The 18,628-nt window shown below is 43.3% G+C and overlaps 1 protein-coding gene across 3 annotated transcripts in view; it reads right to left on the reverse strand.

The window, feature by feature from the left end:
• LTK (leukocyte receptor tyrosine kinase) overlaps positions 1-18,628 on the reverse strand; it is a 105,157-nt gene that overhangs the window by 44,251 nt on the left and 42,278 nt on the right. For all 3 annotated transcript variants that reach the window (XM_079964352.1, XM_079964351.1, XM_079964350.1), the window contains 6 exons: positions 17,634-17,850; positions 12,800-12,939; positions 10,878-11,015; positions 9,858-10,007; positions 7,797-7,897; positions 6,972-7,138 (listed from right to left, as the gene is read on the reverse strand). In XM_079964352.1, coding sequence (XP_079820478.1) covers positions 6,972-7,138; positions 7,797-7,897; positions 9,858-10,007; positions 10,878-11,015; positions 12,800-12,939; positions 17,634-17,850 — 913 coding nt within the window. The remainder of the gene's footprint in view (positions 1-6,971; positions 7,139-7,796; positions 7,898-9,857; positions 10,008-10,877; positions 11,016-12,799; positions 12,940-17,633; positions 17,851-18,628) is intronic.

Consider the following 18,628-nt stretch of genomic DNA (forward strand, 5'->3'; position numbering starts at 1 on the left):
GCAGAACAATAAAGCAGTAAGTAAACTAAGCCTCAGAAAATGTAACTGAAAATATTGCTATAAAACTTCACAGAGCCCTGAATTTCCCTACCCCAAACTAATGGTCAACAGTTATCAGATCAGTCAAGGAGCCATCCCTGAAAAAGGCTTAGTATTAGCCCTAACATGTTCACATTTGAAGTAATTCTAATTAACACACAGTTGGGATTCAATAGCTGCTAAAGAGTAACAACAACAGCAGCCATAGTCTTAACACATGAGCCACACATTCTCTTGCTAATGCATTGAATAAAAACATCATTACACAATCTGCTAATTCAGGATGGCTAAAGGATAAAGCTGAGCAGTTTTTGTTTTTGTTTTAAAGAATTGTAACTAAACATAAATCCATAAGAATATAGTACTTTGGGAGAATATGAAAAGTACATGTCACACCAGGAAATTATCTGCTGGTGATGATGAAATCCAGTGTGATTTATGAGAGAAAATTGTATATTGGGGAGAGCAAGTGCTGCTTAATGTCTTATTCAGCTAGGAAACAGTCTTGTTCTAAACAGATTGGGGAGATCTAAAAATATTCAAATTAGAGTGAAGCTCAGCAAGGCCAACATGTTAGGACTTCATCTGTGAAAAAGCAGTCCATAAATAAAATCTGACAAGCCAGAACATCTAACAAGTAATAGATTAAAATGCAAGATCAAGAAGCATATCTTAATATGATTGAATATATTTATGAAAGGTGCTTTATGATGGGGTTTTAATCTCATGCTTCAATGGTCAGCAGGCATTGGAAATGATTTTTTGTGGGGGGTGGGGGAGACTAGGATTGGGACCTCCCCCTTTTCTTCAATCTCTACAGTTCAGGGCTCCTTATAAAATTATCAACATTACAAATACCAAAATAGGAAAAACAGCAACCCTGAACTATACAACAGCTGAACCAAAGCAGGGGGCATTTTTACCAAACATATTCACTCAACATTTTAATTCCCAGAGCACTCTCATTTTGGGGTGATGGGGTAGCATTAAAGGGGGACAAAATTATGGTGCTGGAAGTCAAGAGGAAGAGGTAACATGTTGCTATTGCCTTGGAATGTACCCCTTCATTGGGAATGAGACCAATGAGACCCAGTGATAATAATCAGCTGACAGAGAGCATGACTCTGGTTGCCATGGCAGTGGGAGTGCATTCCTTCCCTCTCTGCTTCAGAGTGAGGACATCTAAGGGTCCTTTCTTTCCTTCATATAGCTACACCTTCTGGATCCATGGTGCCATGCTTCACCCCCCAAGAAAACAAAGCTAAACATGTCCCCCAAATAGCTGGCATAATGCTGTGGGGATGAAGATGCTTTTTCAAAAGTGGCACTGCAGAGTAGTAGCAATAGGGAAGACAGTAACACCTCACAGACACAGAGAAACTGAAAAAACCAATATGGCTTGCGGGGGCACATGCCCTCTCTGCGCTCCAATTCTTTTAGGGGGTGAAAAATTGGCAAAGCCCTTATATAAAACATTATGTAACGTGCCATATTGTCCTAGTCCAGGTCATTTAATGTTAACTCAGACATGCAGGTCTTACAGTGCTTTCAGGAAATGATTAGGTTTGGACTGTCATGGAACTTTAGGTAAAGAGTGTTTCACAGCCATGCCTTCCTCCAGGAAACACCATTCCAGTTCTCCTTTCTCTGGTTTTCATCCGCAACATTCTGTGACCACTGAATGCACACAGTTCTCATTTGGCTGTTTGGGATTCATCCCTCAACATGATACGTCCTAATTATTTTTCTACTTCTGCCAAATCGGGTGCTTCTCCAAGCACCCCGATACCTCCCCTCTTGTGCATAAAAGTAGTGCCATTTGGGCAACTACACAGGCTTGAACTATGGGATGGAGGGAATGGTGGTTGTGTGGATTTCTTCCATAAGGATACTCAAGGAATTTTGATCTGGGATGGAGAAGAATTCAGGAACTTTAATCTGAAGCAGGCTTTCACAAGCCTAAAGTTTGTATGCTCAGAATACCTTCACCAGTACAGTCGTACCTCAGAAGTCAAACAGAATCCGTTCCAGAAGTCCGTTCGACTTCCGAAACGTTCGACTTCCAAAGTGTGGCTTCTGATTGGTTGCAGGAAGCTTTTGCAGCCAAGCAGAAGCCGCGGAAGCCCCATTGGATGGTTGGCTTCTGAAAAAATGTTCAAAACCTGGAACACTCATTTCTGGTTTTCAATCATTCAGGAGCTGAAACGTTTGACTCCCAAGTTGTTCGAGAGCAGAGGTATGACTATATGTCTAGATGTATTATTCTAGTCCAAAGATCTCTAACTTAAAACAGTTCAACCTTTTCTGCTTTGTTGTCCCTTATGCCTGGAACTTCTTCCCAGAGCAATATGGCATTCCTCTCCCTCTCTTCCCTCAAAGCCCTGTTATTCTAAAGCAGCAATGCTGCAGCAAGCAAAGGCTACAGCAGCTCAGTCAGCTGCTTGTGGCTGCAAAGCCAGACAGGATGTATGTGACTGTTGCCATGGAAACAAAGGGGCAGTCCATTCTGTACTGAGCACCGGATGTTAGCTCAGTGTGTGTGTCATATGACCTGTACAGGATGTACATGGGTGGAGTTTGGAGTTACTCTCTGTTTGTTGAAGAGAGCGGACATGTTTTCTCTGTACTGAAGGAAAGACAGGAATAAAAGCAATGTAAGATACATTTCTGTCTGTGTCTGATTCCCCTCCCTGGGGATATGCTGGAGAGCAGGGAGGAGGAGAGCAGTTGGTGTGTTTTTCTCACAGCCTGAGGAAAATCGCCGGAACGGACCTCGTGTGTATTTCCTGCCGGGAGTCGCCGGAGGGAGGTCAAAAGAATTCAGCCGGTGCCTGGAGAGATAGGCACATACCTCTGACCGAGCCTGAATTATGACATTGGTAGCAGAGCTGCTGGTTTCTTCGATCCATGGAACTCTGCAGAAATAGAAGCCTGAGATGGAGGCTGATTCTCTGCAGCTAGAAGCTGACCAGAAGAAGCTGAAAGCCAAGCTACGGAGCCCAGGTATGAGATTTTCGGGCTTAAGAGTGTGAATGCAGATGGATTACTTCTCTGCTTCATGGGAGCAACGTTTGGGAAAAACAGCTCCGAGAGAGAAGAGTCTGCATTCCAAACATTCCTGTGGTTTTTCCTGTCCAAGGAAAGGAATGTGGTTGCTTAGCAACGCAGGCCAGTTTCAAGATAAGGGCTGGAAGTCAGGCTATGCCCAGAGAGGCACAAACAGCTCGTGTTTTGACTAGGTCCTTACAAAGGAACTGTTGGAAAGGGACTTTCCAAGCGGCCAGTGTTATTGCTGCCAGGTGCACAGAGTGTAAACAAGCCAGCTATTGGATTTTAGAGGCTTGTGTTTGAGAGTCAATGCAAGGACTCAAAATGGATGTCAAGAAGGGAAGCCTGCCTTCTCCACCCCTCTTGACCAGTGACAATTATGCATCTTGGTCTATTAAGATGAAGGCCTTGCTGCAGAATCAGAGACTGTTTGGGGTGATTGAGAATCCCATCCCTGCAGCACCAACGCGTGCTTGGGAGTCACAGGATGTGAAGGCCAGAACGGCTATAATTCTGTGCGTGTCAGACTCTCAGCTCGTTCATATACAAGATTTACAGCACGCGAAAGATGTTTGGGACACGCTGAGAAGGACACATCAGAGAGATGCAGGTTCTTCAGCGTTGCTGTATTTTGAAAAGCTGACTAACCTGAGGCTTGCGCCTGATGGAGGTGTTCAAGCGCACCTGACGGAAATGAAATTTCTGCGTCAGCAGATGGTGGAACGCAATTTCCGTCTGCAGGAGGAAGTGTTTTGCTTCATGGTGATCAACAGCCTGAATCGGACTTACAAAACTGTTGCCAGTCAGCTGGGGTCCCTCCCAGCGCAAGATCTAATGGTGGACAGGGTCTTTGCCGTGGTTCTGAACGAACATGACAGACTTGCCGCCCTGGAGGTGAAGGACAGGGGGAGTCAAGAACGGAGTTCTAACACCCCCACTGCTGTAGCTACTGGAGGAGACGCTGTAGCTTTGAACGTTGTCCGATGCCACAATTGTGGACAGACTGGGCATCTTCAGCGGAACTGCAGGAAGCCACGTCAGAACAAAGGAGCCAAGGGAAGCTCCACGAAGTCTGAGGCGTCAGGCAGAAGTCATGCCAAATCACAGGCGAAGCCTGCAAAGGCTTTGATGTCCCTAAAAGCCACACCACAAGTGGGGAATTCCTTCGTTTTAGACACGGGAGCGACGGTTCACATGACCCATCGCAGGGATTTGTTTTCGTCGTTTAAGAAGCAAAGCTTCGTTGTACAACAAGCCAACGGTCGAGAGCTGGAAGCCACCGGAATTGGGACTGTGTATCTTAAAAGTCTGAACTTGACTATAAACGATGTTTATTTGGTTCCAGAGTTGAAGTACAATCTGCTCAGCGTTTCGCAGATTGCCAAGAAGGGACTAAAACTGTCCTATGATGATCAACACTGCGAGATCTACAAAGATGGAGAGTTGTATCTTTCTGCAAAAGAGAAAGATGGACTGTATTTGTTGACTTTTGATCAAAGTGATTACATGGAATGTAATTCTTGTGTTTCTAACATGATTTCTTTTGCAGGTGTAGCCAAGAAGAACGCCAAGCAGGTCACCTCGAGGGTCGACAAGGCATTTCAGCGGGTGTATGCTGATGTGATTGGTCCTCTAGCACCTTCTAGAGGCAATGCAAAGTATTACCTAATATGTGTTGATTCTTTCACAGGTTTTGTCTGGATTTATCTTTTGGAGAGACCGAAAGAAGCCTTAGAAAGGTTTAAAGAGTTTTGTGACAAGGTTAAAAATATGCATGATGCTGACATAGATTGTCTTTGCACAGATGAGAAGCCAGTTTTTCTCTTACAGGATTTCCAGAGGTTCCTGAAGAAGAAAGGGATAAGACACAAAATTGCAGCTTCCGAAGAAGCTTGGAACAGATGTGTCTGTGTTAGAGTGAACAAAGAATTGCAAAAGGGAATGCATGCACAATTGCTTAGTTCACATCTGCCACATGAGTACTGGGCTGAGTCCCTAATGTCATATTGTTACACGTGGTTGAGAAAGGTTTCAAAAGACTTGGGATGTTCTCCTTTTGAGAAACTGTTCCACAGAAAACCTTCTGTTGCCCATTTCAAGGTTTTTGGGTCTCATGTGAGGACAGAAGCTCCAGGTGGAGTAAAGAATGCCAGAGGCATTTTTGTGGGTTATGAAAAGGGTCTCTACAGAGTAATTTTGTCTGAATCTGGTAAGGTGATTCTCACAAAATTTCTAGAGAGTGCTCCTGAACAGGAGCGAGTGATTGTTCACACATTTCCCGCAGGTGATGATGATGATTCTGATGATGATGATGATGAGTTTGATCTTATTGAGTTCAGTAGTACTGATGATGACAGCGATAGCTCAGACAGCTCAGTTGTCACAGTCATTGAGAAGAAATCTCACACAATGACTAGACCCTCAGAAGAGGAGGATGAACCACTGATTAAGCTTAGTACTGGTTCTTCAGAGAGTTCAGAGGCTGAACCAGAAAGCAAGGGAGAGCAGCACCTCTTACGTAGGTCTGAGAGAGCAACGAAGGGTGTACCACCCAAGAGGTATTCAAAAGAGTTTGCCAACCAAGCTATTGCATGTGTTGCTGTTGTAAACGACCAAGGTCAAATTGAAGCTGTGTCTGAGTCAGAGACAAAGGCACAACAGAGAGTTGCTAACCAAGGTAATGCAGAAGCACTCATTCCTTGGAAGTCACACAACCAGAGAGGTACATTGGTAAAACCAGTGGCGGGTAGTTCCAAGGGTGGAACTGAAACAACAGGGGAGTGTTATAAGTATAACAACTGTTTGTTTTCTTCTCTGGATGACGCTTTGCTCGCAGCACGCATTGATACTTTAGGGGGAGTATGTTATTCTAAAGCAGCAATGCTGCAGCAAGCAAAGGCTACAGCAGCTCAGTCAGCTGCTTGTGGCTGCAAAGCCAGACAGGATGTATGTGACTGTTGCCATGGAAACAAAGGGGCAGTCCATTCTGTACTGAGCACCGGATGTTAGCTCAGTGTGTGTGTCATATGACCTGTACAGGATGTACATGGGTGGAGTTTGGAGTTACTCTCTGTTTGTTGAAGAGAGCGGACATGTTTTCTCTGTACTGAAGGAAAGACAGGAATAAAAGCAATGTAAGATACATTTCTGTCTGTGTCTGATTCCCCTCCCTGGGGATATGCTGGAGAGCAGGGAGGAGGAGAGCAGTTGGTGTGTTTTTCTCACAGCCTGAGGAAAATCGCCGGAACGGACCTCGTGTGTATTTCCTGCCGGGAGTCGCCGGAGGGAGGTCAAAAGAATTCAGCCGGTGCCTGGAGAGATAGGCACATACCTCTGACCGAGCCTGAATTCTGACAAGCCCTACTGAAAACCCACATTTTTTGGGGGGGGGGTTAAAGCTATGCAGCCCCATCAACCTCACAAAGCCTAAGAGCTTGTCCACACTTCTTGCCCCACTGCTTTTCCCTGGGGAAAACCATTCTTTAGCACTCAATTGGAGCAAACAGCAACCCACAGTTTCCCCACATTGTCATTTGTTCTGATCTAGCTTTAAAGAGTGGGTTTTCCCTTGGAAAGGAACATGGCAAGGGGAAAACCACTCAGACCCATGCTTTCTAGGCACAGCACAAACAGAAAAGTGGACAAGCCCTGAATATGTGTAACTGAACTGAAGGAACACAAATCCTCTGTTTCTCCCCATCTCCATCTTCTTCCTCTCCTTCTGTGGACTTTTGAGCATTAGATTTTAGATTGCAACCTTTACAGGGCAGGAACCTGTCTTTTCGTTACGACTTTATCAAGTGTCATGAGTACTGATCATACAATATTATCTATATGTCATTTTATGCTCTATTAGTGAAGTATACCACTGATGTTGTGCTTACTAGTTTTGAAGTCTTGGCATTTCCAAGGTTATAAGATACCAGTGATCACTCCAGCTCCCTGTTCTTTCCCACAACAGCAATGTGTCACCAGTTCCGTCTCCTTCTTCTTGGACAATGAGTGAGATGGTGCCATTGTAATTGCCAAAAATGTAGGCTGAGAACTGGAGCTAAAGAGGAATTTGATGACAAAATGAAGAGACAGAGAGCAGCTGTCAAGGAGGCTCTTTCTGACACATATTTGAAGATGATGGGCTAGGTTCATAAATACTAAAATTCCTGATACACAGTGGTCCTATCGCCACAGATGCATGGAGGAAGTAATGTATAAACTGGCATGATTACTCAAATTCCTGGCGGTGGGTTAGGAAGTATGAAGAATATGGAATCACACACTCATGCTGTGTATGCTGACTGCAGCCACACAGAGGAAATAAAGGAAAGTATATGTTGAGAGGACTATCTATCTTTCTGAGTTTGAAATCATAATTTTTTACTTTCCTTACTTTCCTACCACATGCAAATTACTCAGGGATTAGCTTACTTTCCCTACCAGCAGTAGCCAAGTATGAAAACCCCTCAAAAACAATGTTTATTTATCAGGTCAGTAGGTATAGCTGGTTGTCCAGAATAAGGACATCATGGCTTCCATCACAGATGAAATGGAGACTGAGCCAGGGGCTCCAGATAGAACCGTCACACCCAGTTTTAATTTAATAAAACAAATAATTTTTTAAAAGTAAAAAGAAAGAAAAGAAAACGGGGCTTGTGTCATTAAAAGTTCCCTCAAAGTGCTGATTATTTGAAGAAGGATAAAGGGAAACATACCTGGGAGGCTCCATTTGCAAGACTGACTGGGAGTCTAGGACTATGTTCCCAGGCAACACCATCTGTGTGCTCGCTGTCTACACGCAGATACAAAAAGTGACCTGGAAAATAAATTGCAACTGGATTTCAGTGGCGGATTTGCAGATGTGCAGTGGTGGAATGCTCAGCAAATGAGATCTGGGTTTAATAATAATCAGTTTGTGGAGCCAACAGGTTCTGGAATGTCTCAGCCATGCATGATCTAGAGTGCACTGCATAGGCAAATTATGTGTCTGACCTGAATCTCTATATGATACGCTGGAGGCCCCTGCACAAGTTCACAAGGCCTAGAGCAGCTCAGGGAAGTTCTCGTGTCATTTAGGCAGTCACCTAGACAATGCCTTACTGACTGTCCATGGACTGAACTATTAGTGGGTCAGCGTTTGGTGAATTCTGCTTCACAATGATAGGGACAGCAGACATCAAAGGATCAAAATGGCCTCTTACCATCTTGCCGGTGAGCAGTGGTTGCGGCCCAACACGGCACCTCCTCTATCCCCCAGACGTGCAGCGCCATTTTATATTGTTTCCCCATCCCCTCCAGCCACCACAGAGGCCCACAGGTTCCAGCCTAATCCATCCTCCAAATGAGCCATTCCATGGTGGCCCTGGGGGGACAGGGCATGGCCATCTACTTAGCCTGGCCGACCACTCAGTACAGAATCCAGTCGGAGGATCAAAAAGATGTTAGAGTAATCCACACCTTATTGCATGTCCTACTTTGGGGACAGTGGGTGGCATTGCAGGTACTTATGTTCATACCCCAAAGAGATTCGTTTAAAACATTCTAAGATAAGGAGGGTAGAATCCTAAAGTTTCTTGGCAAAATCTGCAAAGAAACAAATATTATGATGCCAAAAGAATACCAAAATAAATAAAATAAATAAATTACTCAAATACTTCTTATTATATTATAAAATACTACTTCTTATTAAAAAAATGCCAAATGCCCAAATCATTCAAATTATCTTTCGACTGATACAATAGGAAATAGAATAATCTCATCTATCTCGAGTAATCTGCATTGTTCAAGCTTTTTTCTTTTTTTTAATTGCAGTTTGAGATTTATTTCATGATATTCTGGAGCTTTTTAAACCTTAACATTCCACTTCATCTTCTAAAAGGAAATCCATTGTGCATCTATCATTGCACAACAAACTTGGTAGCCCCATATCAACCAGTAGGACGGAAAAACAGTCCGAAGAGAAAAGTTGCTATATAGTCAGGGAATGTCTCAGGTATGCAGAATCACAGAATTGTAGGGTTTGTAGGGACTCAAAGGGCCATCTAGTCCAACCCCCTGCAAAGAATGCTACTTTGTAATTTTAAAAGTATTGAGTGAAGGGAGACAACCTTTACTCAGTAACCCTGCTGAATGAAGAGGACTGCAATGTCCACAAGAACAGAACATGGGGGGGGGGAGCATCGGTGATAAAAGGAAAGGTGGAAACTGGAGAAGCCAACAGAGAAGGTTGTGTTTAAGGGGGGGGGGAGAGAGTATGTAACTTTTCAAAAAGAAAGGAAAGGAACTTTTCTAGACAGCATGAGGAAAAGAGAAAGAAAAGAAGAATCTCCATACCTCTCTATCACTATCACATCTCTACAGCAATTTATTTGGAAGAGTGGAAAGCTCAGTGTGCTCCTCCCAAAATCCTTGCAATCCCCCACTTGTTGCACAGTAATGGTCTTCTAAGCGGATCTTGGTCCTTCATTTACACACTTACACACACACACACACACACACACACACACACACACAGCTGCTCAAATGTCTTGAAATATTTCTGCTGAAAGCAATGAGCTACTTTACATGTTGTGAAGAACTGGCAACAGAGAAAATGTGATTAATTCACACTTCTTCCCCTGACACTTTGGGGTTTGCAGCTTAAGGGACATGTGCATGTCTCTCATGGGTTGATGTGCACTCTCTCAAGGCAGGGGCTAAGTGTCCCTCTATTGACACTTCTTTAGAAGAACCTGGTGCTCTGGGCTAAACTGGAAAATGGCAGATATGGAACAAACCTCCGGTAGCGTGTAAGGCAGATGCTCCAAAGGGGTCTTCCTGCATCTTTGAAAAGCCATGAATAGACCATGAAAAATTCACATTGCCACCCAATGTCCAGCCACAGGGACCTTCCTCAAAAGAACAATGTGCCCCCTCCGGTAGATGGTCTGCAAGAAAAAGATTGGTGGTAGGAAGGAAAACATAAATCTCAGTAAGAAGAGAAACAGGGTGAGTACCAGTTAATTAACTATGCCTTCTCTGGTTGAGTCTGGTTAGAAAAGAATAGCAAGCATGGGAAACACTTCCACCAAGAGTTATGTAAGCTTTCATGTCATCTCATTCAATAGACAGTGCCATGATACCTCCCCTTAACGGCAATGGTACTGTATAAATAATAATTTTTATTATATACCACTGTCTTGCATTAGGCAAGTCGCCCCCCCCCCCCGGCAGATTACAACCAAACAAGAATATTAAATACATTTCATGACCACAATATATGGTTTTAAAAAACCATAGTTGAGTGGTCTTGATTACTATCACTGTGGTAGGGGAAGCCAGCATCAGATCACCTGAGCAGGAATCAATAGCCTAATCTCCAGGGTCCTGGCAGGAGGAAGCTAGGACCAATTGGACCTGAGCAACCTCATGACATGTTGCTGGGGAGAAATGCTCTGGCACTGGATATAAGGGCTGTTTTGTGAGGTAGGGAGGATTTCAGCTACTCTGTGAACTTGTGGTTGCATGATCTGAGGGGACCAGGTCAAGCAACCACTGCTTTAGGGCAGTGTTCCCCAACCTTGGGCCTCCAGCTGTTTTTGGACTACAACTCCCATCATCCCTCGCTAGCAAGACCAGTGGTCAAAGATGATGGGAATTGTCGTCCAAAAACAGCTGGAGGCCCAAGGTTGGGGAACACTGCTTTAGGGGACCCATAAGACAGGAGTGAGCAAGTGACCTCAAAATATTCATGCAACCAAGCTGGCAAGTAGGAAGCCATGGACAGAAAAGTGTAAGGGAAATAGATCCATATTCACCACAGATGGATCCACCTTCTTCTTCGATGGGGCAACTGGTACTGAAATCACAGACCTGAAGTTTGCTGACACAGCCCTCTTGTGGGCACAGGGCGGCAGAACCCTTCTCGTATTGGGAAATATGTGGAACTCCTTTGTCTGAAGGGAAGGAAAAACATACATCCGAGTATCAAAGAACAATACCTAGATTTAAAACGTAATAGCTCCATTATGAGCTCCTTTCCCCCTTGGTCACAAGAGCATGGAAGAAGATGGTGAAGATACAGCGAGCAATAAACAGAAGAGTGAGTTCTTGAAAGCAGCATGAACTGATCAGTTATTTTGTTTTAAATACTGATATCCCACCTTTCGACTACATCTAGATCTCCAAAGATGTATATATCTAGAGGCAGAGTTTATTTTTTACATATAAAAGGGTAGCTTTTATGTTGTGAACTGCCCTGAGATCTGCGGGTATAGGGTGGTATACAAATTTAATAAATAATAATAATAAAACTGTTGAATGGTTGCTAAAGTAAATCTACAGAAAGGAGTGGGCCTGAATTTTAGGCATGGATTTGTGAGGGTATGGCTCTCTCCCAGACTACTGAAACACCATCAATAAATATATCCATGACAACAGACAGATCTAATATTGATGACAAACAAATACCAGGACATATTATACTTTTGCCATCCTCTGCACCAAATCTGAACAGGATTGAAATTAGTTTGAGAAGTCATTGAAAAGCTCTGCCAGGAGTAATTAAACTGTGACGACTGGTTCACACATGGAAGCAATCACTTAATGCTGTGGTTCTCAAAGGGTGTGGTGCGCCACACTGGTGTTGCAGGAGAGGAGAGCAAGTGAGGCAGGAAGGTTCAAGGACCATCAAAGAAACATTTAGACATTTCAGTATAGTGTAGTATAGTATCAAAACAATGAGAGACATGCACATCTCCCTTAAGCTGCAACGTGTCAGAAAGCTGCAGAACTTTCTTCCCATTGCTTAAGGGCTGTCCTGTAGCTTTCTGTTTCTCCATTGTAAGTCATGTGGAAGACATTCTTTTGGACAGACAGCAAATTATTTAAGATTCAGAAAATAAGTCAGTCTTAGAAGTCCAGTGTCCAGAAAGCACAGATGTGACCTTTGCAGGCACTGGATTTACCGCTGCTTTCCAGGATTAGGTTTTCTTGGGGGCGGCAGTTTGGTTATCAATAGGCAAAATTTATTGCCCTCTTTTTCAAGTCTCCCTTCATCCTGCCACCATATATCTTTGTATTTGCATTATACTCCAATTCAAAGGCATGTTAATAAATTATCCAGTATGGCTTAAATCGTTTAAGTTTCTTTTCCCTTTGTATATTTTTCACTAATTATTTCTCTGGCCTAAGTATGTTAAAGCACCTGACATGCAAGAAAAATTAATCCCTTACATTACTGATATTAAAAAAAAAACAAGCAGGAAAGGAGCTTGAGAAGGGCAATAAAAAAATCATTTACAAAATATAATGAACAAAAATGCATTTATTATATTCTGAAGTTAGTGCAATAAAATCATGTTTGGTGGCCCTATATTTATTGTGTGGGGGTTTAAAATTTAAATACTGCTTTGACCCTAAAATGCTGCCTATGACTGATTTAATATAAGAAGTGCATATGTATCTGCTTAGATATTTATGTAATGACTGCACCATTATGACATACGGACATTTTTAGTCTAATTTAAAAACTTTTAAAGACAGAACCCAAGTGTATTTTTTTACATAACATCTATTTAAGAAAAAAGTTTGTTTTTAAGGAATCCTCATGTTCAAAAGATATTTACTCCACTGCTTGCTGTTGAGTCTCATGCTGGAAACATTGCTAGTCCTGGGCTTTTGTGATTATGCAAAGCAAATATCCTGACTTTCCAGAGCTGAATGGCAATATAAGACATACCATGAAAGCAATTTCTGAGATGCAAAGAGCCCAGTGCCAAAAGCCCAGAACTCTTTTCTTCACAGCTTGAATACAGCAAAGTGATCTCAAAGGGCCTTTCCATTTCTCCAACTGAACCGATGAGCACTTTCCACTTCACCCTGCAAAAATCAAAGGAGTTGTCATGATTAAATAATGCTTCACATTAATGTGGCATTTTGGAGTGGTCAAAGTAATTCACACCCTTCAGGGTTGGGAAGAAGGTAGATTGGGATCTATTGGTAGATCCAAGGCTGCTGAAACAATCCAAGTTGATCACGGTTTAAAATATTTTGCTTGACTAACTATATAACAGTACCCATCAGGCAAGAAGAACTCAAAGCCATCAACAAGTTAAGCTTAGCAGATTTCATAAAAATAACAATGGCTGAGATTTTTCCCAGTGGGAGAAAGAACTGCTACAAATTTAAGGATAACCTAAGCAAGGGGAGGGTTCTCAAATGTCTATCAAGTAACCACACCCACATTTATTGATGGCAGGATCTATACTCAATCTAGAATGAAAGCAGCATGTTGAGCTTCATCATGAATGATTCCAGATTGAGAGAAAAAATACTTCTTTTGTGCTATGGATGGAATAGTATATATGAAGCCCATGACATATTTGTGATATTGTTCTCAGCTTTATATCTTGCCCAACCTTTTACACTTCAAATTATACCGGTTACATATACATATGCATACTTGATTTTCATTACTTAAATGCCAACACATTTTTTGCTTTTGCACATTGCCCAGCCCACCATTTCTGATTCATCATTGCATCACTTGTGTCATGGTGTAACACAGTAGCCAGAGACCTGCAGCACTGAGTCACTCCTCATTACCGACACTGCAAATTGTCGTGCAGCATCCAAGCCGCCTTCAAAACTGAATCATGGGTACATTATGTCTGATGTGCAATCACAACACTACATCTAGTCAGCCCTAGCAGCATCTAGTAATATCTTTTTCTCCACAATGTAATATGTATAGCATATTGCCCAGAATATGAAATTGTGAGAGGCAGCTTTGCATATACATAAAAATGTAAGCCTGTCGTCAGGCTCTGCAGTTTGTGCAGCTGCCAATAGGTGGACATCCCAACTGCAGTGTGATGAACACCAGGCAGGGAGGCAGGAGAGCAAGGAAGCAGGGTGGGTATGAGGTGGCCCAGGCAAGCTGTTTCACAAAAGGTGAAGGTGCTTCACACAGCGGTTTATCAAGTTGCTGTGTTAAATGTTTCCTCCCCAGCATTAAATGTACCCACAGCAAGGTATAATGGAGGGAGGGAAGGAGCTTCACACAGCAGCTTGGCAATTTCTGTTTGAAGCATTTCCTCCCTCTATTAAACCTCCCTGTTGGCATGTTTAATGTAGGAAGGAAGTGCTTCACACAGTTGTTTGCTAAGCCATTGTTTGAAGTACCTCACACCAGGGGCAGCCCATCCAGTTTCGCTACCTGAGGTGAACAGGGCCTTGCAGAGCCAGGCAGAGGCCTGGGCCAGGTAGATAATGTGCCCCCGCTCCCCCCCCCCGGGGATAATTGAAGTCTTATAAATAAGTATATAAATAATTTTCACAAAAGGTATGCTGACAAATAATTTTATTTCAAGGCTTGAACCGTATCTGCATATAAAGACAAAATCGAAAATATAGATAAATATGATGACCGAGACCCCCTTTGGAATCGGAGGCCCGGGCCAAGTGGCCCATATGGCCCCCACTCTGTCTGGGGCTAGAGGTGAAACGGGAGCCTGTTGCCATGCCCCACATCTACTTGTGCTGCAGTGCCCTCATCCTTGCCGAACTTAGCAAGGGGGGAGCGTTCAACAAGGCTTTGGTGCTTATCTTCACTTTTCCAGGGGCAGGGAAGACGAGAGACAATGCTGTATGCTGGAATGTTTCCAGCGAGAGGGAGTGCTCTGCTAGTGACAGAAACAGTGGGGGCAGGTGGGGCATTTCCTTCTGCACTTCCACTGCCTGAGGTAACCGCTTCATCCTGACTCACGGGCAGGCCAGCTGTCCCTCCTGCCCTCCACTGAACAGCTCACCTGGGTGCTTGACTCTTACAATGCTTCCTTGCAGCAGTGGGGGGAAGGCGCTTCACATAGTGGTTTAACAAAATGATGAATCATTGTATTTTAATATTCTGCTGGAAGCCGCCCAGAGTGGCTGGGGAAACCCAGCCAGATGGGTGGGGTACAAATAATAAATTATTATTATTATCCTTTAAAGGGGGTTGTGGCTCGGGGTGAGCTGTGGAGGGAGGGGAGTTTGGTCAGGTGTGAGGGAAGGCTGGTTGGTAAAGGGGTAGGTGGGGTTGACAAGCTGAGCAGGGGCCGCAGCCCCTAGTGTGTATGTACACACACACACACACACAGAGAGAGAGAGAGAGAGAGAGAGAGCCTACCACTATCATGGAGCTCTAATCAGGTATTAAATTATGTAGCTGAATTTTGGGAGGTCCCAAATGGTTTGATCTAACTAAAGCAGCTTTCCCCCTATGCCATAAATAAGGCTCCTTCTAGGCTTGATCCAAACAGGAACTTTTCTGAGCCAATTTAATTTCCTTAATGGAACCCAGAACAAAGCCCTTTGTATACATAGTAGTAGAAGGATTGTTGCAGCAGTAATTCAGATAAACCAGCCTGGCATTACATTTACTATCGATTTTATGTCAGGAGAACACATCTTGTTAAATGGGCTAATACGACTCCACTTCTAAATTAAGACATTTAAGCAGCTATATAAGGCTCAACAGGTTTCTGGGCAACGTGCCTGTAAAAAAAAAAGAAGAGAGAGAGTTTGGAGCTGTAGACAAAGTTCAAGCAGATGCAAGATAAGGCTGATAGATGAAAGGTGTTGTTGTGCAGGAACATATTGCACACACAAAAACTGAACATATTTCTCAGTCCAACTGAGTCAGAGATGCATTGTGAGACTGCTGCTGGTTTTTCTATTGTCCTTCGCGAGCTGTTTCATAATATCAGGAATCCTGCATGTGCTCTCTGTCTCCTACAGTTTATCGAAAAGTGCAGCACTAGCTAAATCCAGGATCCTGGATGTTTCAAAAGCAACAGCTACTCAGCTCAAAGTGGTTACGAGTTTGAGCAAAACATTTAGTAAGAGTATAAGCAGCAGAACTGGGTTCCTGTCTGAATGAATTTGGGGGTGATGGGTCATACCTTCATAGGTCATTCTTACCACTTTGCAAACCAATGAGTCTGTCCAAAAGTCAGCCAGCTCAATGCAATGAGGGGGGTTTCACTGTCTCCCCCAAGCCATGCAGGAGAGCTGCTTTCCATACCCTAAATTCAGGCTGTAAAAAGCAACCGCTAACCTATGTAAGCCCCACCCCCAATCCCTACATGAGAAAGGTATCCAAGGAGAGTTATCCTGAATTAATAATGATAATAATAATAATAATAATAATATTTATATGTACCCCAGCTGACTGGGTTGCCCCAGCCATTCTGGACGGCTTCCAGAAAAATATGAAAATGCAATAAAACATCATAACCATGCATTTCTCAGAATGCACAATCCAGTCAACTTCCTGACATTCTGTTTTATGAACTGAAGTTTTTTTTCTTTCTGGGAACCAAAATTCAGATTATAAAACTATCATTCCAACAAAACCTATTTGCATGCATATATTGAAAAGAATCACTACTGAGCCATCCTTGGATATAAAATACTATGCTAGGCCTGGCCCAGGATTATTTAACCCTTTCTTCAGAAATCTGATACAAGTGATGAAGATTTGCTCATGACGTCGGGGGGGGGGGAATCGCATTATTTTTAGTGTATTATTTCATGACTAATAAGCATAATAGAGAAAATTATCCAATATCTCTGAAGATCTGAGTAGGTTTGACGTTCAGAAAAGAGCTTATTTTCTTTATCTAACGTGTAGCACTTTATATTGGGGGTTTGGATTTGAAAGGATCTGGGCATTTTGGCCTCATTTCAGATGCACAATGCAAGAATGAAAAGAACCCAGGCCACCCCCAGAGACTGCTGGTGCCTCGCACACACCCGACAGGAAATAAAGGTCCTCATCTTAAGCAACTGGCTCCATAATTAATCTGATTTCTCCAGTCTAGTTATGCATCAGGCTTCAGAAAGCTTGCTCATCCTAAGTTAGGACTAAAGCTCTAACATGAAGAGGGTGTATAACTCATTTAATGGAATGTGATATTTGAGATTTAATATACAGGCGTCCACCCTCCCTATCATAGGAATTACTTTCCAGGACTTCATGTGCATAAGTGAAATCTTGTAAAGTGGGGAGCACCCTCTAAATGCCCGCTCTCCAATCCATACCAAAAATACTGTATCCAAAAGTATCCACAACTAGAATTGAAGCTCTGGAGCTGACTGGAGGATGTGTGGGAAAGCTGCAGCTGCTGCGCTACCCCACACATCAGCTGCTAGGCGGGGAGGCTGAGCAACCTAAACAAAGCCCCACTGCACCTCTGGTCTCTTTGGGGCTTCCTCCGTCCTCACCGACATCCTTTTCGGGCTCCAAGGAGGATCTCCTTGTGAGCCACAAGGATTCTCCAGCTTTCTCCCACTATTTCCAGGTTTGAACCAAATTATTTATTTATTTCTCAGTGCAGCGCATATACATGGCCGTGCGTGAGTCAATTGCACCTAAGTGGGGAATGCCTGTGCTTGTAAGAGTTTTCTTCCCCTACTAACTCATTGCTAATATGCATATTCATGTATATTATAATTAGTAATGTTTCTAATACGAGAAATATAATAGCTCCTGGGGGGGAAATCTAATAAATTTCAAAACCAAGTCTTACCAGGCGTCCTGCTCATGTCTTTCTTGCAGATGAATGGCTACACTCTGATTAGTGTCCACATATCTCATTTCAGCAGAGAGTGCTCCTAGAGGGACACCTTGTGAATGCACGGCCAACTCCAAGAGACAGAAACTTGAGCTCCAAGGCAGGAGTGGGCTGCGGAGGCTGAACTTGCACCTGTCTGAGATCCTGCTAGTGTTCAGGAGAAGAATTTCCCCTGCAGCAAAAAAAAAGGAGGGGGGATGGTTATGAGTAACAACAACCATAGTTATAAATTACAGTGCATGAAAGAATGGTTGAAAGTTAGAGGGAAGAAAGAGGAAGACATATGGAGAAAGGATAATGAAAAAGGTGGGATATATATTTAATAACTAACTAACCAACTAGTAAGTATTTTGGACCACAGAAAAACCACACAGTCGTACCTTGGTTCTCGAACGACTTAGTTGTCGAACAAATCTACTCCCGAACGCCGCAAACTTGGAAGTAAGTGTTCCGGTTTGTGAACGTTTTTTGGAAGCCAAATGTCTGATGCGGCTTCTGCTTGAGTGCAGGAAGCTCCTGCAGACAACTGGAAGCCACGCCTTGGTTTTCGAACGGTTTGAGGAGTCAAACGGACTCCCGGAACAGATTAAGTTCATGAACAAAGGTACCACTGTATATGGGAGCAATAGCATGGTTCCTTACTTATCAGATCATTGTCCAGGAGGGAGGAGGTAGTGGTAACTGGGTGTTAAGCAACAACCACACCTTTGAACTGGGCCATAAGGCTCCTGAATCTGGTTATTGGAATGGCATGCAACGAAGTCATTCCCACTACAGTGGTACCTCGGGTTACATACATTTCAGGTTACAGATGCTTCAGGTTACAGACTCCGCTAACCCAGAAATAGTACCTCGGGTTAAGAACTTTGCTTCAGGATGAGAGAGGAAATCATTCTCCGGCGGCACGGCAGGAGCAGCAGGAGGCCCCATTAGCTAAAGTGGTACCTCAG

The sequence above is a fragment of the Podarcis cretensis genome (assembly GCF_951804945.1).
Source record: "Podarcis cretensis genome assembly, chromosome: 1".
Taxonomy (NCBI): Eukaryota; Metazoa; Chordata; class Lepidosauria; order Squamata; family Lacertidae; genus Podarcis; species Podarcis cretensis.